This window comes from Tenrec ecaudatus, chromosome 4, assembly GCF_050624435.1.
Source record: "Tenrec ecaudatus isolate mTenEca1 chromosome 4, mTenEca1.hap1, whole genome shotgun sequence".
NCBI classification, from domain to species: domain Eukaryota; kingdom Metazoa; phylum Chordata; class Mammalia; order Afrosoricida; family Tenrecidae; genus Tenrec; species Tenrec ecaudatus.
In genome coordinates, this window is record NC_134533.1 from 1,182,116 (window position 1) to 1,209,290 (window position 27,175).

General features: G+C 62.0%; 1 protein-coding gene across 1 annotated transcript in view; it reads left to right on the forward strand.

Moving 5' to 3' along the window:
- The first annotated feature begins 2,584 nt into the window (after positions 1–2,584).
- The window catches only part of MUC5AC (mucin 5AC, oligomeric mucus/gel-forming), a 30,006-nt gene continuing 5,415 nt past the window's right edge, over positions 2,585–27,175 (forward strand). Inside the window, exons 1-42 of the mRNA XM_075546542.1 lie at positions 2,585–2,657; positions 3,329–3,406; positions 4,164–4,226; positions 4,505–4,766; positions 5,168–5,282; positions 5,380–5,470; positions 6,021–6,130; positions 6,303–6,516; positions 6,608–6,736; positions 6,943–7,060; positions 7,194–7,332; positions 8,086–8,196; positions 8,535–8,604; positions 8,691–8,828; positions 8,964–9,128; positions 9,770–9,864; positions 10,812–10,938; positions 11,463–11,718; positions 11,792–11,844; positions 12,589–12,689; positions 13,063–13,214; positions 13,526–13,664; positions 13,868–13,981; positions 14,132–14,311; positions 14,901–15,140; positions 15,524–15,680; positions 16,074–16,202; positions 16,527–16,689; positions 16,769–16,812; positions 16,893–17,070; positions 17,557–18,527; positions 19,014–19,298; positions 20,580–20,864; positions 21,375–21,659; positions 22,632–22,911; positions 23,425–23,702; positions 24,090–24,824; positions 25,113–25,297; positions 25,726–25,900; positions 26,189–26,442; positions 26,564–26,747; positions 26,965–27,172. Of these exons, the coding sequence (XP_075402657.1) occupies positions 2,585–2,657; positions 3,329–3,406; positions 4,164–4,226; positions 4,505–4,766; positions 5,168–5,282; positions 5,380–5,470; positions 6,021–6,130; positions 6,303–6,516; positions 6,608–6,736; positions 6,943–7,060; positions 7,194–7,332; positions 8,086–8,196; positions 8,535–8,604; positions 8,691–8,828; positions 8,964–9,128; positions 9,770–9,864; positions 10,812–10,938; positions 11,463–11,718; positions 11,792–11,844; positions 12,589–12,689; positions 13,063–13,214; positions 13,526–13,664; positions 13,868–13,981; positions 14,132–14,311; positions 14,901–15,140; positions 15,524–15,680; positions 16,074–16,202; positions 16,527–16,689; positions 16,769–16,812; positions 16,893–17,070; positions 17,557–18,527; positions 19,014–19,298; positions 20,580–20,864; positions 21,375–21,659; positions 22,632–22,911; positions 23,425–23,702; positions 24,090–24,824; positions 25,113–25,297; positions 25,726–25,900; positions 26,189–26,442; positions 26,564–26,747; positions 26,965–27,172 (8,129 nt within the window). The remainder of the gene's footprint in view (positions 2,658–3,328; positions 3,407–4,163; positions 4,227–4,504; positions 4,767–5,167; positions 5,283–5,379; positions 5,471–6,020; positions 6,131–6,302; positions 6,517–6,607; positions 6,737–6,942; positions 7,061–7,193; positions 7,333–8,085; positions 8,197–8,534; positions 8,605–8,690; positions 8,829–8,963; positions 9,129–9,769; positions 9,865–10,811; positions 10,939–11,462; positions 11,719–11,791; positions 11,845–12,588; positions 12,690–13,062; positions 13,215–13,525; positions 13,665–13,867; positions 13,982–14,131; positions 14,312–14,900; positions 15,141–15,523; positions 15,681–16,073; positions 16,203–16,526; positions 16,690–16,768; positions 16,813–16,892; positions 17,071–17,556; positions 18,528–19,013; positions 19,299–20,579; positions 20,865–21,374; positions 21,660–22,631; positions 22,912–23,424; positions 23,703–24,089; positions 24,825–25,112; positions 25,298–25,725; positions 25,901–26,188; positions 26,443–26,563; positions 26,748–26,964; positions 27,173–27,175) is intronic.

Genomic DNA, 27,175 nt, shown 5'->3' on the forward strand with positions numbered 1-27,175 from the left:
TTCTCTGGCCACACCCCTAATGCTCCTGAGCAGAGTGCAGCTTCACGCCCCCCCCCTCCGGCCTGGCACCCCACCGCGTGGTCTCAGCAGCTGACAGGGGAATACTGTGGCCACCTCACTGTCCTCTTCTCGGGGCCAATCAACCCTCGGAGCCCTGGGGCTGCAATGTTGTGGGCAAGGAAGCCTGTGAACCCCCCCCGCCTGTGAGGGAGGGGAGGCTCAGGAGAGGCTGACCTCCTGATACTAGGTCTCGCTGGTCAGAGCTGGTCTGGGGTCTCAGACTGGCTCAGACGCTGGACAGAGGGACAGGTCTGGGGACAGGCAGGTGGCTGGTGAAAGCTGGCAGGGTGAGGCCAGGGTCAGTCTGAGGGGGTTAGGGCTGAGTCAGGGCTGGCCAGGGTGGGCAGGGCTAGGGGCTCTTACCACACAGTCAGCAGTCACCTGTGAGGACCTGGTAGGAGAGGTTGGGCAGGGAGACTCCAGGAGGTGTCCCAGGGGCAGGGGTGGGGGCAGGCGGACCTGACCATTCCTCTGCCCCTGGGGTCCATCCCCAGCCAGACCCAGGACCGGACCTGCAATCTCTCCTGCCCCCACCTGCTCCTAGCCACTCAGCCTGCCACTCAGCCTAGGGGCTCTCCCAGTGAGCAGGGAGTTCAGGCCATGGGGACTCCAGGGCTGCTGCCGGGGCTGGCTGCCTGGCTCATCACTCAGGTGCCCACAGGCCCCCACCCGGATGAGCGAGCTTGCCGTGCTGGTGTTCAGGCAGGAAAACGGAGGCGCTCCCTGCAGAGGCTCCTTTGGCCCGGATGCTGCCCTCAGCTCCTGGTAGATGGGCCCCACCTGCCTGCCGGGTCCACTTTACAGGCCCCTTGCTTCTCAGCCGTCCCTCCCCCGCGACCACCAACGGGAGATGGAGGCTCAGTGCTCAGAGGCCTCTGCCAGGAGCCCAGCCTCGGCCACACAGACACCTTGAGGCAGGACCCTGGTGGGGGTGGGGGCAAGATGGGCACATCAGAGCTGGCTCTCTGTGCCCTCCCATGGCAACCCTAGAATCACAGGCAGGTTCAGGTACTGAATGGGGGCTGGGGTGGAAGGGCCACCCCACGGGAGCCCACAGGGTGGGCAGTGGATTTCCCTGGCACTTGGGGATGGAGGGAGGGTCCTTGAAGCAGAGGCAGCAGGAAAGCCTACACCCCCGGGGGACCCCCACCCACCTTTGAGCGGGTCCCTGGGCCCCTTAGCATGAGGCCCCGCTATACTCACTGGCCCAGCAGAAACCTAGGGGGCCCCTGGTTGGGCTATGGCCATGACTACTGGGCTTCTCCCTGGCTGCTCTATTGGGCCCCGGGCTCTGGTGTTCAGGGACAGAGGAGGTGCACTGGGGGCCAGGGTCAGGTGACTGTAGAAAGCCCAGCCCAGGGCCTGCAGCACTTCCCAGATAGGAAGGACATGAGTGACCAGGACACTCAGCCTCCACCTCACACATTCAGGGTGTGCTCTCGGCCAGCGCCGGCTCCTGACTCAAAGGGGTCAGGGGTCATGGTGGGGACTAGCCAGTGATGCAGCCTGAACTGTCCTTATCTGAGTGGACACTGACTGGATATTGGCCACCAGAGCTCTCCTTGCCCCACCCCCTACCCCCCACCCATCCAATAGAGCCCCTGGCCAGCTGGAGAGGCCACTGCTATGATACTGCTTCTAAAGTGACCTACCTCCCCCACCCAAGGCCGGACTCTCAGGGGCCTGCAGGAAGGCCAGCACTGTGGACAGCAGACATGGATGGATGGGGCCCCTCTCGCTGTGGCCGCTCACTGTGGCCTTCCTTCACCTCTTCCTTGGCCCCAGATGACCTGCTCTGTGTGAGAGCCCCTCTCTCAGGAATTCAGCGAGACAGGGCCTAAGGGAGCTGAATTGCCCAAGTGACTAGACGTGGGCCCCTGAACACCTGACCCTCATGGTCCTCAGGCAGGACCTGCAGGAAGGGGCTGTGCCTGGGCTGGGGCTCCTGCTATGTCCAGCCTGTGGGCTATGGGCTGTGATCACCCAGAGGGCTAGCCGAGTACAGTCCTGGGGTCCCTGGCTACTCAGACAAGGACCCCACTGCTGGCCTGTCCCCATTGAGCCACTGTTGGCCACTCAGTGGTGCTGATTCCATGAAGCCCATTGGGCCAATGCTCCCAGTTGCAGGCCAAGGGCTGGTCGGACTGACATACCCGCTGCCCCCTGGGGGAACGGGCCTGGTGGCTTGGGGCCGTCTGGGGACTGAGGGTTAGCAGACTCCAGGCCTGGTCTGCTACAGGCTTGAGGGCTGCCTGGGAAAGTCCAGGGGAGGGGCTGGTAGGAGGATGCCCTCGGGTCAGGATTTCGGGGCCCTGGGCAAACTGAGCCGCACCCCAGCAGACCCGCCCACCCCTGCCTGCCCGGCAAGCACCCACTATTTACCTGGGCGAGGGGGAGCTGCAGGCCCCGCCCACCCCCACCCCCCACATGGAGTGCTGGGCTGAGCCGCCCTGTGGCTACAAAAGTCCTCTGAGGGCGCTGTCCACTGCTAATAGCCGACCTGGGGACACTCCCCTCACCCACCATGGCTGTTGGCCGGAGGAGGCTGGTTCCGCTCTGGACCCTGGCTCTTGCCCTGGCCTGCACCCACCACACAGGTATGGCTCCTGCTGGCTGCCCCCACTCCCAGCCCCTCAGGCAAGTCCCGCGTCCAGGGGTGACCCTGGTACAGATGGGTCTCACAGCCCTGCCACCCTGCCTGTGGACCCAGCTGCTCTTTGTGGGTGGGGAGAGCCTGGGGCTGCTGGCCGGCCAGGGGTCGGAGCACCATGCCTGTCCCTGCCGGCCGTTACAGCCTTAGAGCCGGGCCCAAGTCTCCAGGCCCTCCTGCAGGATGGTCAGAGCCAAGTTCCGCTGGCAGGGGTGCCCTGGACCCCAGACCCCCCACCCCAGCTCAATTCTGTCTGGGCCATGAGGGACATCTCCTGCTAGGCATCCATCCAGCGTTGTGAAGGGTGTGATGGAGCCCATGCCCTGGGGCCATGCTGTGAAGGTGCTGGGAGACTCATGGGTGTCCGTGACCCTCAGAACATGCATGGGAGGAGGGGCAGAGACATGCCAGGGGAGAGGGCTGGAGCCTCTCCCACCTCAGGGTCCCAACCACCTTCCAATTAGCCGCAACTGTCTGAAACCATCTCTGTGCTCTCTCAGGGCCCAGGGCCTGGGAGGCGCCTCTGGGGAGGGGGTGGAGGCTCCATGGACAGACTGCCCTGCTGACCAGCTGCCCACCCACAGCTGCCTGCTCTCACCTGCTGCCCCTCCCCTGCAGGCCAAGCCCAACAGGGCCCCTCAGAGTCCAGCTATGAGTACTACCCGGACCTCCCTCCCCTGGAGCCGGGGCCAGGCGGTGAGTCTCAGCTACACCTACCCACAGCTCAGCTCCCTCCTGTCCAGCTCTCACTCAGCAAACCCAGCATGCTACCCCCCTCCCCCCACTGCCAGTGCTGGACCTGTCCCCAGCCCTCTGTGAGCCTCTCAGACCCACGTGTGGCTGAGTGACCAGACACAGTTCCTCTGAGCAGGGCCTGCACACCCACGGCAGCTGCTCTGCTGGACAAGCATGGGCCCAGGCACGTTGTCAGGGTGGGACCACCCTGCGGCCTCCCTGCCTGTCCCCAACCAGGGCTCTCAGTGTGGCTTCAGCCTTGAAGTCCCGGCCAGGTCCTGGGGGAGCTTGGGGGAGAGTAGGAGAGCCCATATGCTGCACAGGTGCTGGGAGTGGGGGGCAGTGTGCCTCACTGAGCTGCCCTTACCTGGTGCCCAGGAAGGGGTCACTCTGCTTAATCTCCGTGCCTAAGGACATGCCCAGCGGCCATGTGAATGCAGGCACTTCTGAGGTTCTTGAGGTGGGAAGTCTTCTGTGTGCAAACAGAACCTTCCAGCTCTGAGCGGGGGTGAGCTGACAGCCTGGTGGTCTCCAAGTGATGGCCAGGAGGGAGAGATGTGGTCACACCTGCAGCGGCCTTATCTGTACCCACGGTGTGTGGGCACGGTGCCTGGCAGTTTCCTTCACTGAAGGAGTTTTGGGCTGGCCACTTGGGCTGGCTGCTCCAGACCATGGGAGGTGGGGCTGCCCCTAGCTTCACACACACCTGTCCCCACAGGTAACCCACTTGGCGGGGTGACCATCTTCCCGCCACTGAAAACAACCGTCACCAGCAAACGAGGTAGGTAAACCCCACTGGGGCCGGGCCAGGACTGGGCATGTAGCTGGGTATCCTTACCCTGGGGCGAGAAGGGGCCTACAGGAGGGGCCAGCTTCCAGAGTGGACCTGAGACTCCAGAAAAGGTCCAGAAATCCACAGGATGTCCCATGGTGCATTGGGTCTGAGCAAAACTTGTCTGCGTGCCCACCGGGGTCAGCATCATGCTCGCGGGCTCCGGGCAGGCAGGCAGGACAGCGGACACCGTACCTTCAGAGCCCCCTGCAATCTCTCCCCCACAGCTCTGAACCCCGCGCACAATGGGCGCGTCTGCAGCACGTGGGGTGACTTTCACTACAAGACCTTCGACGGCGACATCTTCCGCTTCCCCGGCCTCTGCAACTACGTGCTGGCCTCGCACTGCCGGGCCCCCTATGAGGACTTCAACGTGCAGCTGCGCCGAGGCCCCGGGGCCAACGGCACCACTCCCAGCAGGGTGGTCCTGAAGCTGGACGGCATGGTCCTCGAGCTGACTGAGAGCTCGGTTCTGGTCAATGGCCACCCGTGAGTCTAGCCCCAGAAATGGCCAGGTGGCTCAGGGGATGCCATTTCTGGGAATGTGGGGGGACGGGGAGGCAAAGAATGCCCCGCCTCCTGGGGGGACAGAGAGTAGGTTCCCCAAAGAAGAGCTGGCCAGGGCTGTGCCAGGCCTGTGGGTTGATTCCCATCCACAGGGTGCTGCCCACCCGCCCGCCTAACATCCCAGGTGCCTCTCGCCAACATTAGTGCCACCGCCAGCACCACAGGCCAGCTGGGTCTCCGTCCCTGTCCCCCACCAGATGTGTGACTTGTCAACAGGGGACCATGGGAACTTGTCACACACATGGTCGCAGGGCCTCCCTCCCCTCTCCAACCTCAGGGTACGCCCATCCCCTGCCTGCCCCTCAGCTTGGCTGCTCTTGCAGGGTCCAGCTGCCCTTCAGCCAGGCAGGGGTCCTGATCGAGCGGAACAGCATGTACCTGAAGGTCAGGGCGCGGCTGGGGCTCGTCTTTCTGTGGAACCCCGACAACAGCCTTCTGGTAAGTGTAGGGGGGGCAGTGGGCTTGGTCTGGATACTCCCCTGCCCATCTGCCCCTCAGTCCAGGGTGTCCGTGCTGAGGTCACCTCTCCTTTCAGCTGGAACTGGATGACAAGTATGCCAACCAGACCTGTGGGCTGTGTGGGGACTTCAATGGCCTCCCTGTCTTCAGCGAGTTCCTCTCCAACAGTGAGTTCCCCTGGCAGGTCCTGGTACACACACACACACACACACACGCATGCACACAGAAACCCAGTCCACACACAAGCCTGCACACGCAGGTGCACACACGTGCATACATGTATGCACTCACACACTAACAACCTCAACATGCATGCAAGCGCACACACATGTATTCACACAGGTGCACACAGAACCCCAGCACAAGCATACAAGCATGCACACATGTGTACATATGTACACACACACCGACATGTATTCGCACATGTGCACAGAGGCACACATTCACAATCCCAGGACATGTACAAACATGCACACACTGATGCTCACACGTGCACTCATACATGTGCACACAGGTACACGCTCACACCTCAGCACATGCACAAACACACACATGCTCACACATTCACACACTTAGAATTCCAGCACAATGCAAACACACACATACATGCTCAAACGTGCACTCACCTGTGTGCACACTCACCCCAGCACAGGCACAAACACACACACACATGCTCACACTTGTGCCCCCAAGCAGCACCCCTTGTGTGTCCTGCAGACATTAAGCTGACCCCGACCGAGTATGGGAACCTGCAGAAGATGGACGGGCCCACGGAGCAGTGCCAGGACCCTGCCCCCACACCCCTGAGGAACTGCACATCCGGCCTGGTACGCTGGAAACAAGGCCCGGGCGCAGGGGGGAGAGGGGACCTGCTCCTGCAGGCTCGGGTGTGTATGTGTGTGCCGAGGTGGTGGTCTCAGCCTGGGCAGAGGACTGTGAACCTTGGGGTCCATCTGAGGTCACAGTGCGCTTCTGTGTGGCCCCCACCTCTGCCCCCAGGAATTCTGCCAGGAGACCCTCCTCAGCCAGCCCTTTTCGGCCTGCCACGCCCTGGTTGACCCCGGCAGCTACATTGAGGCCTGCCAGCAGGACATCTGCCTGTGCACCCATGATGACCCCACTAGCTGTGCCTGCCCCACCCTTGCCGAGTACGCCAGGCAGTGTGTGCACGCAGGGGGGGTTCCCCAGGACTGGCGGACCTCCAACCTATGCCGTGAGTGACGCCCCAGCCCGCCTAATACCCTCTGGTCCCTGCCCCTGAGGCAGGGACAGGTGTGTCATGGGCCCTGTCTTCCTGGCCACAGCGGCCCAGACGTGTCCTTTCAACATGGAGCACCAGGAATGTGGCCTGCCCTGTCCCAACACCTGCTCCAACCTGGAGCACGCCCAGCTCTGTGAAGACCACTGCGTTAGCGGCTGCTTCTGTCCCCAGGGTGAGCCCCCCACCCACACTCCCCGCCCACAAGTCCAGTGCAGGTCCCTAAGACACACAGATGTGTCCTGGGAGCCAAGAGTCTGGCCCAAGACAACCTGGGTCCCTGGGGTGTGGGGATGCTGACCGGCCCTTCTGGGGTTGTGGGGCCTGGGCATGGCTGCCTCTCCCCCCCACTGCCCAGGCTCACACTGCCTACTCCCACAGGGACGGTGTTTGATGACATCAGCCAGAACGGGTGTGTTCCCGTGTCACAGTGCTCCTGCACCTACAACGGGATTCCCTACCCACCTGGGGCCGTCTACTCCACCGACTGCACCAGCTGGTAAGTCTGGGCCCTGCCTTCCAGCCCAGTGGGACTGGGAGGCCCAGACCCTGGCTTTTTTCTCTCACAAGGGAGACTGGGGGTCAGGGCTCCCATGAGCCAGTGCCCACAGGTGCCTCTCCCTCGCCCTTAGCACCTGCTCCGGGGGACGCTGGAGTTGCCAGGAGAGCCCGTGCCCGGGCACCTGCTCCGTGCTGGGAGGCTCCCACGTCTCCACATTCGACGAGAAGCAGTACACAGTCCACGGGGACTGCAGCTATGTGCTGGCCAAGGTACCACGGCCTCCTGGGCTCTGCCGGCTTCTGGGCACCGTGCCCCGCCTGGCCTGGCCAGCTAGCCAGCCCTCACAGTGCTGCTGCCCTGTGGACCACTCAGTCTGTGTGATGCCGGTCAGAGCCCTACCCTAGTTTCTGTTTAGAAATGAATGAGCTTTACTTTTAAGGGTGGTTCTCAGGTTAAAGGAAAATTGCCCAGAAAGACTCCTGCTGGGAGCCAGTGTGTTGTAACATGGAGGAGACAGCATGGATACATTGTTACCCCCTCAAGCTCATGGTTGGCTTCCCTCCTGAGTGTTCAGCTCCTGTGGGTTGTGACAAATGCACAATGCCCCCACTGTGTACCCTGTAGGATCCTTTCTCGTCCCCCAAAGGCCCTGCATGCCCTGCCTGTCTCCCTGTCTGGCAGTTGTCTGTCCACTGTCCATGAACCAGAGTTGCTCGGACCCGGCGGCCCCTGCCACGGTTGCAGCAGGCTGTGCAGGCAGGGCTGGCCTTTCAGCAGTCCATCGCCAGGGCTTTCTCCTGCGGTGCTTCTGAGTGAACTTGAATGCCTGGTGGCTGCCCCACCAGGGTGCCCTGTCTCCCATGGTCTAGTCTCTTCCTGGCTGGATGGTGGCCTAGGGCTCCACCGGAGAAGAGGTCCTGGGCCCTGCTGCCCGGGCGAGCCCTGCTCAGAGCTTGTGCCGGGGGGAAGGGTTGCGGGGGGGTGGGGGCCTGGAATGACAGTGCGGCTCCTGTGTCCCTCAGCCCTGTGATGGTGGTGCCTTCACCGTGCTGGCCGAGCTGCGCAAGTGTGGGCTGACGGATAGCGAGACCTGCCTGAAGAGCGTGACCCTCAGCCTGGGCGGTGGGCAGACGGTGAGCACACCGCCCCTCGGGGCGGCGGGCAGGGCTGCGTCCTGACCAGGGGGTGGGAGGGGGGAGGGTGAATGCCGGGCAGTGAGAAGACCGTCTCCCTTCTCATCACGTCTCTCTCAGGGCTGTCTGAGTGACTGCCTGCAGTCAGTAGATTTCCCTGTTCTGTAACGTGGGCGTTTGCACCCTAAAGAAATCCCCCTGGAACATGCGGGACGGCAGGATGAGTTCTGCCCATCTCCTGCTCCCTGGCAGAGGTCCCTGGCTCCTCTGTGACTCGGTGTTCAGCCCCGTGGGCCTGGGCTCGGGCAGCAGGGCCCTGACCTTTGCTGCCTCCCCAGGTCGTCGTGGTCAAGGCCAGCGGTGAGGTGTTCGTGAACCAGATCTACACCCAGCTGCCTGTCTCTGCAGGTGAGGGCTGCCTTCCGGCCCCAGCTGCCTGGGCATCTCACCCCTCACCCCTGCCCCTACTGAAGCTCTGCCCTCTGTGTCTATAGCCAACCTCACCCTCTTCCGGCCCTCCACCTTCTTCGTCATCGCTCAGACAGCCCTGGGCCTGCAGCTGGATGTCCAGCTGGTGCCCACCATGCAGGTCTTCCTGCGGCTGGCACCTGCTCTCCGGGGCCTGACCTGCGGTAAGCAGCACCTCCCACCCAGGATCCAGCTGGTCAGCATGCCCAGGGCCTCACACCTGGCTCTGTCTACCCGAGGCCGACTCCTCCCTGAACCCCCAGGGCTTCATGCCTCTCCCTCCCCCTGACCCCTCCCAGGCCTGTGTGGAAACTTCAACAGCATCCAGGCGGACGACTTCCAGACCATTAGCGGTGTGGTGGAGGGCACGGCCGCTGCCTTTGCCAACACCTGGAAGACCCAGGCCGCCTGCCCCAACGTCAAGAACACCTTCGAGGACCCCTGCTCCCTCAGTGTGGAGAACGGTACCCACCCCCTTCCCCATCTCCCTGCTGGCCCCAAGGAAAAGTCACCATGCAAAGCTCTGCAAAGGGATGGACTGTCCACCTGAGGAGCCCCCATCCCCCTCGAGGGCAGTGCCACCAAGGCCCAGACAGGGAGCAGCTGGTCACTCTGGCCCTGCCCTTGAGGCGGGGTGGCTGGTGGGAGTCGGACCAAGCAAACAGCACAAGTCTCAGGCACCCATATGAGGATGGAAGTTTTTAGGGAAGTGAGCAGAGCCACACATGGGAAGACAAGGCCCCTCCTGTGGCGGTGCTCAGGGACAGGCTGGGATCCCAGAGCGGGGCCCACGGACATGCTTATGGACTCATCGGGCGTGCCTCCTTTGTGGGTGGCATCCTGACATTGGGGACACAGTTTCAGGGTAAAGAAAAGGCCACCAGTCTTTTTGTCCCTGGACTCCGTGGTGACGACCAGTGCCTGTCGGGGGCAGCTTGGGTGGAGCAGCAGGACAGCGAGAGCAGCTGGCACTGGGACATCACCCCATGGGGAGCTGCGGGTCCACATCTTGCACATTGGAGTGGTGCTGTGGGTCCACAAGGGGCTGGCCTGGGCAGGGTGAACTGCAGGCAGACATCCAACGAGCATCTCCCTGTGCCCACAGAGAAGTACGCGCAGTACTGGTGCTCCCGGCTGACGGACCCTAAGGGGCGCTTCGCCCAATGCCACGCCACTGTGAACCCTGCCACCTACTACTCAGTACGTTGCATCCTCTGTGTGCTCGGGGTGCCTCCGTTTTGGGCCATGAAACCACCTTTGGGAACAGAAGGCTCCAGTACAGGACAGACACTGTGACAACCTGCTCTCACCCCACGTGCCTCTTCATGCCTGACCCCATGCTTCCATCAGTCACAGTCATGGAGCCTGGCACCCTGCTTGGGTCTCCAGTTCTATCCCCTGTCCTGTTCTCCATTTATCCATCCATCTACTTACTCATCCACCATCCACCCATCCATTCACTCATTCACTCATCCATCCATCTATCCATCCACCCATCCATCATCCATCCATCCACTAACTCACTCATCCATTCATCCAGCTACCAATCCATCCACCCATTCATCCATCATCCATCCACTCACTCACTCACTCACTCACTCACTCACTCACTCACTCACTCATTCACTCACTCATCCATGCATCCATCCACTCACTAACTCATCCATCCATCCACTCACTGACTCACTCATCCATCCATTCAACTACAAATCCATCCACTCATTCATCCATCCATCTACCCATCCACCTATCCATCATCCATCCACCCACCCATCCATCCATGCACATGTATTCCCTATGGTGTCTCACCCATTGCACCCTAAACCAGGCTCAGAGGTTCACTCAGGGGTTCTAGCCATCGGGGGCCCAGGATGGCCCTTATGTCAACCTGCTGGGTCACAGTAACAGGAAGCTCTTGTTCAAGAGTCCCACCAAGTGCATCATGGGAGGAGCAAGACAAAGGTTTAGCTTCTAGATCACCCAGTCAGCTCCCCGCCCTACTCCTATCCTGCAGGCTGGGGGCGGAGCCCAGAGGAAGAGTGGGGACTACTGAGAGGCAGGGACACAGGATGGAGACCCTGAACAGCAGCCAGAGCGGGGACAGGGTGGGATGAGGTACACGCTCGATAGCTACCTCTCACCCTTAGAACTGCATGTTCGACACGTGTAACTGCGAGAAGAGCGAGGCCTGCCTGTGCTCTGCACTCTCCGCCTACGTGCGGGCATGCGCCGCCAAGGGGGTCCTTCTGAGCGGCTGGAGGGAAGGCGCCTGCGGTGAGTGCTCTGCGCCACAGGCCTTGCCTGGGGTACCCGGCCTCATCCCCACCCCCACCCCGACCCAGCCCAGTCTCATTTGTCAGGGTGTGTGGGGGAGCTCTGGCACGCGAGGCACAGCCATCCACCCCGAGGGGTCCAGTACCCACCCCGTGCCTGAGTCAAGCCCCATGTGTCCTTGAGGGGGTCTGGGACCCGCTCCACCAGTCTGCACCAGTGCCAAGGGCTCACCTGCCCTGGGCTCAGTCCCAATTCTGTCCTTGCAGTATGGGGCACAGACACCATGCCCCCTCCCCTGTCAGGCCACTCAGTACCCTGGGGACTCTAGTTCATGCTCCACGCACCCCATCCCTGCCTCTGAAGGGTTTGGGCACCCACCTGTGTCCCACCCCAGACACAGGCTTCAGACTCTGCGGAGGTGGACCCCATGATGGGGGGAGAGAGGATCTGGAGCTTGGGGGGGCACCCTGGGGACCCTGATGAGTACCACAAGCATCCTGAGTCCCCTCCCTACATCTTTGCAGCAAAGTCTATGACCACCTGCCCCAAGTCACTGAACTATAGCGACCACGTCAGCACCTGCCAGCCCACCTGCCGCTCACTAAGTGAGGAGGACCCCACCTGCCACATCAGCTTCGTACCTGTGGATGGCTGTGTCTGCACCAAGGGCACCTACCTGGATGACTCGGGGAAGTGTGTGCCTGCTGCCAGCTGCCCCTGCTACCACCAGGGCGTGACGGTGCCCAGTGGGGAGTCCGTGCACGAAGGCGGAGCTGTGTGGTAAGAGCCCTTGGCTGGGCGGCGGGCGAGGGGCCCTGAGGTGGGTGCTGGCTCTGACACACTCTCCCCACAGCACTTGCACCCATGGGAAGCTGACCTGCATTGGAATCCAAGCCCCAACCCCAGGTGAGTCCCTTCCTCTCAGGAGGGGAGAGAAAACAGCAAGGTCCCCAAGGCTTGCTGGCTCAGTGGCTTTTGGTCAGCTTATCCGGGTCAGCGGTGGTCTGCGCTCCGGGCTTCAGTGAGGGGGTTGAGGGAGTCCATAGGCTGTGCACACCCCAACCTCTGCACACGCGCACACTCATGAACACACTTACTAGTATGCATACTCACATGCCTGTACACACACACAGGCGCACGTCCACACATGCTCAGTCTCCTGCACACATACAGGCCCTTCCCACAAGCACACTCACACACACTATACAAAAACACACGACCAAACCCTGAACATGCGCGAGTGGGCGCGTGCGCGCGCACACACACACACACACACACACACACACAGCATGTGCATGCAGGATTCTAGCCAATGCTGGGTGTCAGGCCAGGGCGGGGCTGGACTGGGCAGAGGAGGGCATGGCCACACGGGCAGAGGCAGTCTGGCAGCTGCAGGCGGAACCACCCAGCTGCCAGCTCCGCTCAGGACACTTGTTATCAGGGTCTGCGTTCCCTCCTCTGAATGTGCGTCCAAAGCCTCTGAGTTTCTGCCTGCTCGGGGACTGGTTTACAAGGAGGGCAGCCTGCCTGCCCACCCTTCCTTGAATGGGTTAAAGGTTAAAGGTTGGGCCTGGCGCCGCTCTGCTCACTGCAGCAGGGCCAGGGGCGGGGGCCGTGGGAAGGGGCCCCCTGACCAGCCCTCTCTTTCAGCCTGTGCGGCACCCATGGTTTACTTTGACTGCCGGAATGCCACACCGGGCGCCTCCGGGGCTGGATGTCAGAAAAGCTGCCACACCCTGGACATGGCCTGCGTAAGCACCTGCCTGCGGGGGGCGGGACTCAGAGCCAGCAGACTCTCGTCCCCCACTGCCAACAGAATGGGCACATGCTCCTCCATCGCTGTCGCTCTAGGAGACTGGAGGACCGTCTCCTCCAGGGTTCTCCCATGGTCCTGGGAGACCCCACCTCCAGGGGGCCCCCATGGGTCCCAGGAGACCCCAGTAGTCTTGCCCTCTCAGTGTGGGCCCTAGGAGATCTGGGTCCACCTCCTGGGGTCCCTGTCCCTTTTCTTGCTGGGGTTTTTGCTCCTGGGCTGCGCACAGTGGACCTATGCTGCTGTCCCTCAGTCCATGGCCTGTGCAGCCTGTGCCCGGCCTCACGGCCTCTGTGTCTGCTGCCCTGCAGTACAGTTCCCAGTGTGTCTCTGGCTGTGTCTGCCCCAATGGGCTGGTGGCTGATGGCGAGGGGGGATGCATTGCGGCTGAGGACTGCCCCTGTGTGCACAATGAGGCCAGCTACAAGGCCGGCCAGACCATCCACGTCGGCTGCAACACCTGGTATGTGCAGACGGGGCTCTGTTCTGGGGTGGGCTGGTCTGGGCCCTGGGGTTCCCAAGGGGGACCATGTCGTACAGGAGCAGTGCAGGCTCCCTGACTGACATCTGTGGACACGTGGACAGATCATCAGAACAGTTCTCACCACAGTGGGTTTGGCTAGTGATGGGTCCTGTCCTGGCTTCTGGGGAGCTAGCACCCTTCTTAGCTTGTACCCCAGTCTAGGCCCTGAGGGGTTACAGGAAAACTGGGTCCCAGCCTCCGTACTGCCCGCCACAGCCCAGGCCCGACCTGTAACTGCCCCTGCCCCACAGCACCTGTAAGAACAGAATGTGGCAGTGTACCCAGGAGCCCTGCCTGGCCACCTGTGCCGTGTACGGGGACGGCCACTACCTCACCTTCGATGGGCAGCGCTTCAGCTTCGATGGGGACTGCGAGTACACGCTGGTCCAGGTGTGTGGGGGGGCCCAGGGTCAGCACCCCACCCTAGGCTCCTGGGCCTCCGACAGCTCCACCCTCCCTCTGCAGCTCAGCACTGCCCCTCTGAGACGCAACGCCTGACCCTGTCCCTTTGGGTGCTCTGTGATATGGGGTCAGTCTCCCCCACCCCACCCCAGAGGTCGAGGGGCCTCAGAGACTGCCCCCTGCTCCCCCAGGACCACTGCAGTAGCAACAGCAGCGTCCAAGGCTCCTTCCGCGTCGTCACGGAGAACGTGCCCTGCGGCACTACGGGAACCACCTGCTCCAAGGCCATCAAGATCTTCCTGGGGGTGCGTGTGGGGGATGGGCCGGGGCCCCTTCCAGACTTACTGCCCTCTCCTCGGGGGCTGGGTGGCTGGCTGTGTGATCTCTTGGGAAGGCTGCTGCTGGGGCAGGCATCCTGGCTTCATCTGAGTCCCACCCCGCCCTGCACCCAGCAGAGCTATGAGCTGAAGCTGAGTGATGGCAACGTGGAGGTGATCGAGAAGGGGGCTGGCCAGGGGCTGCCCTACTTCATCCGCCAGATGGGCATCTACTTGGTGGTGGACACGGATGTCGGTCTGGTGCTCCAGTGGGACAAGAAGACCAGCCTCTTTCTCAGACTCAGCCCTGAGTTCAAGGTCAGCCGGGTACCAGGATGCCCGTGGTCTTCCCAGGCTCTGGGACAGGGCTATCCAGCTTGGGGGAGGGGGTGTCTACAGAGAACACAGGTGATGCAGGGGGCAGAGAGGAAGAGTCAGCCAAAGAGACACAGAGAGACACAGAGACAGAGAGGGGCACAGAGAGACAGCCGTACAGAGAAACAAAGAGAAACAGATATTCAGAAAAGAGAGAGGGAGTCAGAGAGACACACAAAGATGGTCAGAGAAGTAGAGTCAGAGAGAAGTGGAGAGACAGAGATATACAGAGATGTAGAGAGAGAGGGAGAGACTAAGACCGAGGGAGACAGACAGACGTAGAAACACGCTCTGGCCTCATCCCTGAGATGCTGAGCAGCCTGACAGGGAGGTGAGACCTCAGCCGGGTCCAGCGTGAGTCGGCCAGGCCTGCCCTGTGGATGGGCAGGTGGGGGAAGCAGCCTTCCCTGGGCCTGAAGACCGGGAGCTTGTGGCCTCAGAGTGGCCCTGCCGTGTCGCGGCTGGGGCTTCATCCTGGTCCCTGGCCTATGGCCCCCCTCACCTGTTCACACCTCCCCTCACCTGCCCACAGGGGAAGGTGTGCGGGCTCTGTGGCAACTTTGACGGGAACGCCATCAACGACTTCACCACGAGGAGCCAGTCCGTGGTGGGCGATGTGCTGGAGTTTGGCAACAGCTGGAAGTTCTCACCGACCTGCCCGGATGCCCTGGCCCCCCGGGACCCCTGCATCGCCAACCCGTACCGCAAGGCCTGGGCCCAGAAGCAGTGCAGCATCCTCCACAGTGCCACCTTCGCTGCCTGCCACGCCCACGTACGGATCGGGGGTGGGGGTCTGGGGAGGAGACGAGAGGAAGGGATGGCTGTCAGGGCAGGGGTCCAGGCGGCCGGGGGCAACTGAGAACGGGGTCAGTGTGGAACAGCTTCAGGGCATCCCACGGGCCAAGTACACAGGTTTGGACAGAGCCCTCCTTGCCTGCCACTGGGTACAGGTGGGCACAGGTGCCATCTGAGGTGGGCTGAGGGGGAGAAGCGCCCCCTCTTCTGATGAACGAGTGCAGCACAGCGCTGGGTGGGGAAGAGTCTGGGGTCCAGTGCTCAGCACGGGCCATGTTCATTCGCTGAGACCCTGACCTCAAAGAGCCCGGGAGCTGGCCCCACGGCCCCTCCTGAATCTGAACTCCCCGTCTCCTGCAGGTGGAGCCCACCAAGTACTACGAGGCCTGCGTGAGCGACGCATGTGCCTGCGACTCGGGCGGCGACTGCGAGTGCTTCTGCACGGCCGTGGCCGCCTATGCGCAGGCCTGCCACGATGCGGGCGTGTGTGTGTCCTGGCGCAGCCCTGAAGTCTGCCGTGAGTGGGGCTCTGTCCGCGGTGCTGGAAGCAGGAGGGGCGGGGCCGGTTGATGGGGGCTGGGGAGGGGAATCCTGAAGGCCAGCGCTGAACCCAGAGAACTGCCTGGAACCGGAGGAGTAGACAGAGCCCTCTAGTGCCCCCAGCCCTGATGGAGCCTGAGACAGGTGGAGTGTAGCTGGGGACGAGAGGTCAGGGGGAGACCCCTGCCCACGCCCCCTGTTGTCCCTCTGAGCCCCGCCCCTCCCTTCCCCCCGAATCAAGAAACCTTGTCTAGAGGGAAATGACTCCAGGCTGGCAGAACTGCCCTGGACTCTGGGTTTGGGGATGCTGCTCCTCCCCTGTAGCAGTCCCCCTGAGTAACCCCCCCACCCCGCTCTGCCCTGTCCCCAGCCTTGTTCTGTGACTACTACAACCCCCAAGGGGAGTGTGAGTGGCACTACCAGCCCTGCGGAGCGCCCTGCATGCGCACCTGCCGGAACCCCAGTGGGCGCTGCCTCCATGACCTGCGAGGCCTGGAAGGTGAGGGGCAGGGTCCCTTGGGGATCCCTGGGGGTCTTCGTCCCTGTAGGACCAGGGAGCTGGCCTGACTCTCCTGATCCTCAGGCCCTGGGGGTCTGAGGTCTGGTCTGCCCAGGTCCCTGGGGTTTGAACTAGGGTCTGTCCTGGATCTCCTGGTCTTGGAGTTGGGTCTGACCCAGGCTCCTGGGACCTGAGTCGGGACGGTCCTGAGTCCATGGGGCCTTGCATGGGGGCCTGTCCTGGGACCCCGGGGTCTGAGGCCTCGATGGGACTGACCTCAGAGTGGCCTGGGTGGGGCTTGAGCTCATGGCTGTGACCCCACAGGCTGCTACCCCAAGTGCCCCCCTGAAGCCCCCATCTTTGATGAGGAAGAGATGCAGTGTGTAGCTCAGTGCTCAACGCCCCCTCCCCCGCCACCCTGCCGAGTCCGGGGCAAGGACTACCGGCCCGGTGTCGCTGTGCCCTCGGACCAGAACTGCCAGACCTGGTGCGTCCTGGGCAGGGTGTGGGAGGGAGGAGGCACTGGCCCCATGCGCCCCTCCCCAACTGTCTCCATTCCTCCACAGCGCCTGCACGGAGCATGGGGTGGTGTGTGTCTACAATGCCGAGGGTGAGTGGCGGGCGGCCCTCCTGGGTGTCGGGCTGGGACAGGGTCCCGGTTGAGCCCCCTGACGTGCTCCTGCCTGGCAGCCTGTGTCTGCACCTACGACGGGCAGCACTTCCGGCCTGGGGACATCATCTACCACACCTCGGATGGCACTGGCTCCTGCATCTCTGCCCGCTGTGTGACCAACGGGACCATTGAGAGGACAGTGCAGGCCTGTGGGACCAGCACTGTGCCGCCCACCACCACTTTCTCCTTCAGCACGTCCAGTGGTAAGGCCGCCCGGCCGGGGGAAGCTCCCATGGAGAGGCCCTTGGTGTCACCTGGGGCTCGTCCCCCATGCAGCCATCAAGGAGGGCGGGCGGGCAGGGTGAAGGGAACTGCCACGCTGCAGTCCCCCAAAGCTGGAGTCAGGTGTGAGCCCCAGAGCAGAAGGACTGTAGGAATCAAGTCTCGGGTGCTCCCAGGACAGGCTAGCATAAGCAGGGACCCAGGACATGCACCTGGTCCCTCCGGCCCCTCACCTGGCTGCTGAGCCAGCACCCCCTTCTGATGGGGCTGTCTTGGGGCCCCTGAGCTCCAGTTGCACCCCAAGAGCAAACTGGGGTGCCTGGGAGTGAGGCTGTGGGACGCTGCCTCAGAGGCGAGTGTCTCTCCAACGAGGGCAGCCGGCCAGGTCGCTCCCCGCGTGGGCGTGCCCACTCCCATCAAGCCCGTGAGACAGGGGTGGACAGCGGGGCCAGTGCTTAGCCCCTCCCTTCTGTTTCTGTCACCCACCTTAGGGAGCCATACTCCACCAGTGGTGATCCCAGTTACAAACTGGACCTTCTCAACGCCCCCGGGCTCCTCGCCGCCGCCGACGCATATGGGCTGTAGGGAGTTGTGCACGTGGACGCCCTGGCTGGACGCCAGCCACCCGGGCCGAGGAATAGACAGTGGGGACTTCGACACCCTGCAGAATCTGCGTGACCATGGGTTCCGAATCTGCAGGGCCCCCAAGGAAGTGCAGTGCCGTGCTGAGGCCAGGCCCCACGTGCCACTGGCTGAGTTGGGGCAGCACGTGGAGTGTAGCCGTGCGGTGGGGCTCACCTGCTACAACCGGGCCCAGGCCTCTGGGCTCTGTGACAACTACCAGATCCGAGTGCAGTGCTGCTCCCCCGAGGACTGCCCGCTCCCCCCCTCCACCGCCGCGCCCCCCGGGCCAGCCCAGACCACCGCCACGCCCACGCCTGTCCCAGGGACCTGGGCATCCTCCACAATGAGGACCACCACCTCCAGGCCCACGACACAAACCCAAACGGCAACAAGCAGCCCTGCTGTGCCCAGCTCTGTGTCCTGCATGCACATGAAATGCAGCTGGAGCGAGTGGATCGATGGCAGCTACCCGAAGCCGGGCCGTGACGGTGGGGACTTTGACACTTTCCAGAACCTGAGATCCAAGGGGTACGACATCTGTCAGCAGCCTGCCGAGGTGCAGTGCAGAGCGGAGCGCTACCCGGACACGCCACTGGCTCTGCTGGGCCAGGTGGTGACCTGCAGCAACACCACGGGGCTGCTCTGTCTCAACAAGGACCAGCTGCCTCCGATTTGCCTCAACTACGAGATCCGAGTCCGCTGCTGCCACCCCGTGAACGAGTGCATGAATGTCACCACGGCACCTGTCCCCACAGCCACCTCCGCCTCCACGCCTCCAACCACTCTCGTGCCTCAGTCCCGAACCAGCACACCTGTTTCAACCACAACAGTCCCCATTCCGCAAACCACTCCCCCTGTCTCTACAACCACCACCACCAGCCCCACCCCTATTCCTCCAACCACATCCACTGTCCCTACAACCACAACCACTATTCCTCCAGCCACACACCCTGTCTCTACAATCATTCCCCCTGTCTCTAAAACCACCACCACCACCACCACCACTATTCCTCCAACCACACACCCTGTCTCTACAACCTCAACCCCTGTCTCTAAAACCACCACCACCCCTATTCCTCCAACTACGTCCATTGTCCCTCCAGGAACACCCACTGTCCCTCCAGCCACCACCACAACCCCTATTCCTCCAACCACACCCCCTGTCTCTATAACCACTCCCCCTGTCTCTACAACCACAACCACCACCTCAACCACTATTCCTCCAGCCAAATCCACTGTCCCTCCAGTCACACCCACTGTCCCTGAGACGACTCACAGCCCCTGCCCAAAAGTGTGCACGTGGACCAAGTGGTTCGATGTGGACTTCCCATCCTCTGGGCTCCAAGGCGGAGACGTGGAAACCTACGACAACATCGTCCGGCATGGAGAGAAGGTCTGCCACAAGCCCGAGGCGATCACACAGCTTCAGTGCCGTGCCGAGAACCACCCCGAGGTCAGCATCGAGCGGCTGGGGCAGGTGGTGGAGTGCAACCCCGACGTGGGGTTGGTGTGCAGGAACCAGGACCAGATGGGGAAGTTTCCGATGTGCTTCAACTATGAGATCCGCGTGCTGTGCTGTGAACCCCGCTGCCATACTCCAGCAACTCCTTCAACCACTGTCCCTCCAGCCACATCCACTGTCCCTCCAGCCACATACCCTGTCTCTACAACCACCACCACCCCTATTCCTCCAACCACAATCCCTGTCTCTACAACCACCACCACCCCTATTCCTCCAACTACGTCCATTGTCCCTCCAGGAACATCCACTGTCCCTCCAGGCACACCCACTGTCCCTCCAGGCACATCCACTGTCCCTCCAGCCACATCCCCTGTCTCTACAACCACCACCACGCCTATTCCTCCAACCACAACCCCTGTCTCTACAACCACCACCACCCCTATTCCTCCAACTACGTCCATTGTCCCTCCAGGAACATCCACTGTCCCTCCAGGCACACCCACTGTCCCTCCAAGCACATCCACTGTCCCTCCAGGCACACACACTGTCCCTCGAGGCACATCCACTGTCCCTCCAGCCACATACCCTGTCTCTACAACCACCACCACCCCTATTCCTCCAACCACAATCCCTGTCTCTACAACCACCACCACCCCTATTCCTCCAACTACGTCCATTGTCCCTCCAGGAACATCCACTGTCCCTCCAGGCACACCCACTGTCCCTCCAGGCACATCCACTGTCCCTCCAGCCACATCCCCTGTCTCTACAACCACCACCACGCCTATTCCTCCAACCACAACCCCTGTCTCTACAACCACCACCACCCCTATTCCTCCAACTACGTCCATTGTCCCTCCAGGAACATCCACTGTCCCTCCAGGCACACCCACTGTCCCTCCAAGCACATCCACTGTCCCTCCAGGCACACACACTGTCCCTCGAGGCACATCCACTGTCCCTCCAGCCACATACCCTGTCTCTACAACCACCACCACCCCTATTCCTCCAACCACAATCCCTGTCTCTACAACCACCACCACCCCTATTCCTCCAACTACGTCCATTGTCCCTCCAGGAACATCCACTGTCCCTCCAGGCACACCCACTGTCCCTCCAGGCACATCCACTGTCCCTCCAGCCACATCCCCTGTCTCTACAACCACCACCACCCCTATTCCTCCAACTACGTCCATTGTCCCTCCAGGAACACCCACTGTCCCTCCAGCCACCACCACAACCCCTATTCCTCCAACCACACCCCCTGTCTCTATAACCACTCCCCCTGTCTCTACAACCACAACCACCACCTCAACCACTATTCCTCCAGCCAAATCCACTGTCCCTCCAGTCACACCCACTGTCCCTGAGACGACTCACAGCCTCTGCCCAAAAGTGTGCACGTGGACCAAGTGGTTCGATGTGGACTTCCCATCCTCTGGGCTCCAAGGCGGAGACGTGGAAACCTACGACAACATCATCCGGCATGGAGAGAAGGTCTGCCACAAGCCCGAGGCGATCACACAGCTTCAGTGCCGCGCCGAGAACCACCCCGAGGTCAGCATCGAGCGGCTGGGCCAGGTGGTGGAGTGCAACCCCGACGTGGGGTTGGTGTGCAGGAACCAGGACCAGATGGGGAAGTTTCCGATGTGCTTCAACTATGAGATCCGCGTGCTGTGCTGTGAACCCCGCTGCCATACTCCAGCAACTTCTTCAACCACTGTCCCTCCAGCCACATCCACTGTCCCTCCAGCAGCCACCATAACCCCTATTCCTCCAACCACACCCCCTGTCTCTACAACCACTCCTCCTGTCCCTACAACCACCACCACCACCCCTATTCCTCCAGCCACGTCCACTGTCCCTCCAGGCACATCCACTGTCCCTCCAGCCACATCCCCTGTCTCTACAACCACCACCACCCCTATTCCTCCAACCACAACCCCTGTCTCTACAACCACCACCACCCCTATTCCTCCAACTACGTCCATTGTCCCTCCAGGAACACCCACTGTCCCTCCAGCCACCACCACAACCCCTATTCCTCCAACCACACCCCCTGTCTCTATAACCACTCCCCCTGTCTCTACAACCACAACCACCACCTCAACCACTATTCCTCCAGCCAAATCCACTGTCCCTCCAGTCACACCCACTGTCCCTGAGACGACTCACAGCCCCTGCCCAAAAGTGTGCACGTGGACCAAGTGGTTCGATGTGGACTTCCCATCCTCTGGGCTCCAAGGCGGAGACGTGGAAACCTACGACAACATCGTCCGGCATGGAGAGAAGGTCTGCCACAAGCCCGAGGCGATCACACAGCTTCAGTGCCGCGCCAAGAACCACCCCGAGGTCAGCATCGAGCGGCTGGGACAGGTGGTGGAGTGCAACCCCGACGTGGGGCTGGTGTGCCGGAACCAGGACCAGATGGGGAAGTTTCCGATGTGCTTCAACTATGAGATCCGCGTGCTGTGCTGTGAACCCCGCTGCCATACTCCAGCAACTTCTTCAACCATTGCCCCTCCAGCCACATCCACTGTCCCTCCAGCCACATCCACTGTCCCTCCAGGCACACCCACTGTCCCTCCAGGCACACACACTGTCCCTCGAGGCACATCCACTGTCCCTCCAGCCACATCCCCTGTCTCTACAACCACCACCACCCCTATTCCTCCAACTACGTCCATTGTCCCTCCAGGAACATCCACTGTCCCTCCAGGCACACCGACTGTCCCTCCAGGCACATCCACTGTCCCTCCAGGCACACACACTGTCCTTCGAGGCACATCCACTGTCCCTCCAGCCACATCCCCTGTCTCTACAACCACCACCACCCCTATTCCTCCAACCACAACCCCTGTCTCTACAACCACCACCACCCCTATTCCTCCAACTACGTCCATTGTCCCTCCAGGAACATCCACTGTCCCTCCAGGCACACCCACTGTCCCTCCAAGCACATCCACTGTCCCTCCAGGCACACACACTGTCCCTCGAGGCACATCCACTGTCCCTCCAGCCACATACCCTGTCTCTACAACCACCACCACCCCTATTCCTCCAACCACAATCCCTGTCTCTACAACCACCACCACCCCTATTCCTCCAACTACGTCCATTGTCCCTCCAGGAACATCCACTGTCCCTCCAGGCACACCCACTGTCCCTCCAGGCACATCCACTGTCCCTCCAGCCACATCCCCTGTCTCTACAACCACCACCACCCCTATTCCTCCAACTACGTCCATTGTCCCTCCAGGAACACCCACTGTCCCTCCAGCCACCACCACAACCCCTATTCCTCCAACCACACCCCCTGTCTCTATAACCACTCCCCCTGTCTCTACAACCACAACCACCACCTCAACCACTATTCCTCCAGCCAAATCCACTGTCCCTCCAGTCACACCCACTGTCCCTGAGACGACTCACAGCCCCTGCCCAAAAGTGTGCACGTGGACCAAGTGGTTCGATGTGGACTTCCCATCCTCTGGGCTCCAAGGCGGAGACGTGGAAACCTACGACAACATCGTCCGGCATGGAGAGAAGGTCTGCCACAAGCCCGAGGCGATCACACAGCTTCAGTGCCGTGCCGAGAACCACCCCGAGGTCAGCATCGAGCGGCTGGGGCAGGTGGTGGAGTGCAACCCCGACGTGGGGTTGGTGTGCAGGAACCAGGACCAGATGGGGAAGTTTCCGATGTGCTTCAACTATGAGATCCGCGTGCTGTGCTGTGAACCCCGCTGCCATACTCCAGCAACTCCTTCAACCACTGTCCCTCCAGCCACATCCACTGTCCCTCCAGCCACATACCCTGTCTCTACAACCACCACCACCCCTATTCCTCCAACCACAATCCCTGTCTCTACAACCACCACCACCCCTATTCCTCCAACTACGTCCATTGTCCCTCCAGGAACATCCACTGTCCCTCCAGGCACACCCACTGTCCCTCCAGGCACATCCACTGTCCCTCCAGCCACATCCCCTGTCTCTACAACCACCACCACCCCTATTCCTCCAACTACGTCCATTGTCCCTCCAGGAACACCCACTGTCCCTCCAGCCACCACCACAACCCCTATTCCTCCAACCACACCCCCTGTCTCTATAACCACTCCCCCTGTCTCTACAACCACAACCACCACCTCAACCACTATTCCTCCAGCCAAATCCACTGTCCCTCCAGTCACACCCACTGTCCCTGAGACGACTCACAGCCCCTGCCCAAAAGTGTGCAGGTGGACCAAGTGGTTCGATGTGGACTTCCCATCCTCTGGGCTCCAAGGCGGAGACGTGGAAACCTACGACAACATCGTCCGGCATGGAGAGAAGGTCTGCCACAAGCCCGAGGCGATCACACAGCTTCAGTGCCGCGCCAAGAACCACCCCGAGGTCAGCATCGAGCGGCTAGGGCAGGTGGTGGAGTGCAACCCCGACGTGGGGCTGGTGTGCAGGAACCAGGACCAGATGGGGAAGTTTCCAATGTGCTTCAACTATGAGATCCGCGTGCTGTGCTGTGAACCCCGCTGCCATACTCCAGCAACTTCTTCAACCACTGTCCCTCCAGCCACATCCACTCTCCCTCCAGCCACCACCATAACCCCTATTCCTCCAACCACACCCCATGTCTCTACAACCACTCCTCCTGTCCCTACAACCACCACCACCACCCCTATTCCTCCAGCCACGTCCACTGTCCCTCCAGTCACACCCACTGTCCCTCCAGGCACATCCACTGTCCCTCCAGCCACATCCCCTGTCTCTATAACCACCACCACCCCTATTCCTCCAACCACAACCCCTGTCTCTACAACCACTCCCCCTGTCCCTACAACCACCACCACCACCCCTATTCCTCCAGCCACGTCCACTGTCCCTCCAGTCACACCCACTGTCCCTCCAGGCACATCCACTGTCCCTCCAGCCACATCCCCTGTCTCTACAACCACCACCACCCCTATTCCTCCAACCACAACCCCTGTCTCTACAACCACCACCACCCCTATTCCTCCAACTACATCCATTGTCCCTCCAGGAACACCCACTGTCCCTCCAGCCACCACCACAACCCCTATTCCTCCAACCACACCCCCTGTCCCTACAACCACCACCACCACCACCACCCCTATTCCTCCAGCCACATCCACTGTCCCTCCAGCCACGTCCCCTGTCCCTGAGACGACTCACAGCCCCTGCCCGACAGTGTGCACGTGGACCAAGTGGTTCGATGTGGACTTCCCATCCTCTGGGCTCCAAGGCGGAGACGTGGAAACCTACGACAACATCGTCCGGCATGGAGAGAAGGTCTGCCACAAGCCCGAGGCGATCACACAGCTTCAGTGCCGTGCCGAGAACCACCCCGAGGTCAGCATCGAGCGGCTGGGGCAGGTGGTGGAGTGCAACCCCGACGTGGGGCTGGTGTGCCGGAACCAGGACCAGATGGGGAAGTTTCCGATGTGCTTCAACTATGAGATCCGCGTGCTGTGCTGTGAGCCACAGGACTGCCCCCCTACCTCAGTCACCCCGAGCGTGCCAGCCCCATCTACACCACAGACCCCTCACACCAGTCCTCCTGTGACAATACTCAGCTCTACCACCCAGTGCTACTGCGCCGTGGCCGGCAAGTTCTACCCCGCTGGTAGGTGGCTGCCCTGCCCGTGCACCTGGCATGTCCCGAGCCTGGTGTGAGTGTCCCATCCAAGGTCACCCTGGGAGGGGGTGGGTGTCGTGCTCTTTCTGAGTGAGGCCTGGAGTGGTCTGAGTCCCTGTCTTCATCTCCTTTCCATTGCCGTCCTTAGTGGGTGGATAGAGGCCCTCATCAGGGCAGGAGGCTCGGCGAGGGGACACACCTGTCGGAGCCATCCAAACGCCCTTAGCGCATCGGCCCCATCCAGCCACCAACCTACAGTGGATGCGTGTCTTGCAGGGGCCACCATCTACCAGCAGAGAGACCTTGATGGGCACTGCTATTCGGCCCAGTGCACACAGGACTGCCACGTGGTCAAGAATGCCAGCCAGGACTGCCCGCCCACCACGCCGCCACCCACGCCGCCGCCCTCCCCTTCGCCCAGTGCTAACCATATGTGCTCCAATGTGGTCCCCCCACGAAAGGTAATTATTCCCCCGAGTTCCGCTTCTCCCCAAGGGGCTGCTGGGTCCTGGCAGGAGCCACCTGGACCCTTCCAAAAACACTGTGTGCCCAGGCCTGACCTGGAGCATGGAGCTGGGCATGACCTTCTGCCGGGTCAAGGAGAGGCTTGTCACAATATCCTCGGTGGTACAGCCAGGGAGACGGCGGGGAGTGGGGAGGGGCTTGGGCCCCTGTGTGGGGCTCAGGGTGAAAATGGGGGCTGGCAGGGCACCTTCCACACCCTTGGAGGACCGAATGGTGGGGTCTGGGAGCCGGAGCACAAAGGGGCCACTGAGGTCACCAGCGATTGTCCCTCAAGTGCTGGACCCCTCAACCTTGGCCAGAGTCGTGCCCCATGGGGAAGCTGAGACTCGGGGGCTGAGCCCCTGTGCCACCTCTGCACTTACAGAAAGGCGAGACATGGAACATGCCTGGCTGCACCCAGGCCACCTGCGAGGGCCACGACGTCATCACCCTGCACCCACGGACATGCCCGCCCAGCAAGGCGCTAACCTGCGCCAATGGCTACCCACCCATGACCGTGATGGACAAGGACGGCTGCTGCCCGCACCAGGAGTGCCAGTGTGAGCGGGCCAGCCGGGCGGGGCGGGCACGGCATGGAGGGGCAGCATCCACATAGGAAAGAGTCGGGAGGGACCCTGGAGAAACCTTCCCACAGCCATGGGACTGGGGTGGCAGGGCGCAGGGCGCCAGAGGGCATGGTGCTGGGGAAGGGAAGGCCAGTGTGACTTCTCCTGGTGGTCCCACCTGGACAATCCCTGAGTGTTTGACCAGTCCCAGGGCTGGGGAGAGAGGTGACCTGTGGGGATGCCCAGTCGCCTGGGCCCAAGTCAGCCGCCCTTGCCCTGCAGGCGTCTGCAGCGGCTGGGGCGACCCGCACTACATCACCTTCGATGGCACCTACTACACATTCCTGGACAACTGCACCTACGTGCTGGTGCAGCAGATCGTGCCCAGGTACGGCCACTTCCGCGTGCTCATCGACAACTACTTCTGCAATGCCGAGGACGGGCTCTCCTGCCCGCGCTCCATCATCCTCGAGTACCAGCAGGACCGCGTGGTGCTGACCCGCCGGCCCGGCGCCGTGGGCATCTCAGCCAACCAGGTAGGCAGCCTCTCTGCTGGGGCAGGCGGGCCAGGGGCCCAGGCACCCAAAGCAGGAACCCAGCCCCCCTTCCTCTCTGACTGGCTCCTGCCTCTGTCCCCGGGCGGTGTGGCCCGTCCAGATCCTCTTCAATGGCAAGCAAGTCCAGCCTGGCTTCAGGAGCAACGGCATTGTGGTCTCGCAGCTGGGCATCAAGATGTTTGTGAGCGTGCCGGCCATCGGCCTGCAGGTCATGTTCACTGGTCTCATCTTCTCGGTGGAGGTGCCCGTCAGCAAGTTCGACGGCAACACTGAGGGCCAGTGCGGTGAGCACCCCCACCACCACCCGACTCTGACCCTGGGCCTCAGTGGCGAGTAGGGGAGACCCATGATGGTCCCCTCACTGAGGGAAGTCGGGGACAGGGAGGTGAGGGGCCTTAGGCAGGACTCAGGCTCCGCTGGTCCTCAAGGGGCCGTCTCCCAGTCAGGGGCCGCCTCCTAGTCAGGGGCCACCCTGACCCCGCCCCCACCCCCCCTCCCCAGGCACCTGTAGTAACAACCAGAAGGATGATTGCCGCCTACCGGATGGGGCCCTCGACAGCTCCTGCTCCAGGATGGCTGGCCACTGGAAGGTGACCACACCCAACCAGCCATTCTGCCTGAGGCCGCCCTCCACCCCGATGCCCACCACCACACCGAGCACCTGGAACCGCTGCAAGCCGTCTCTGATCTGTCAGCTGATCCTGAGCAAGTA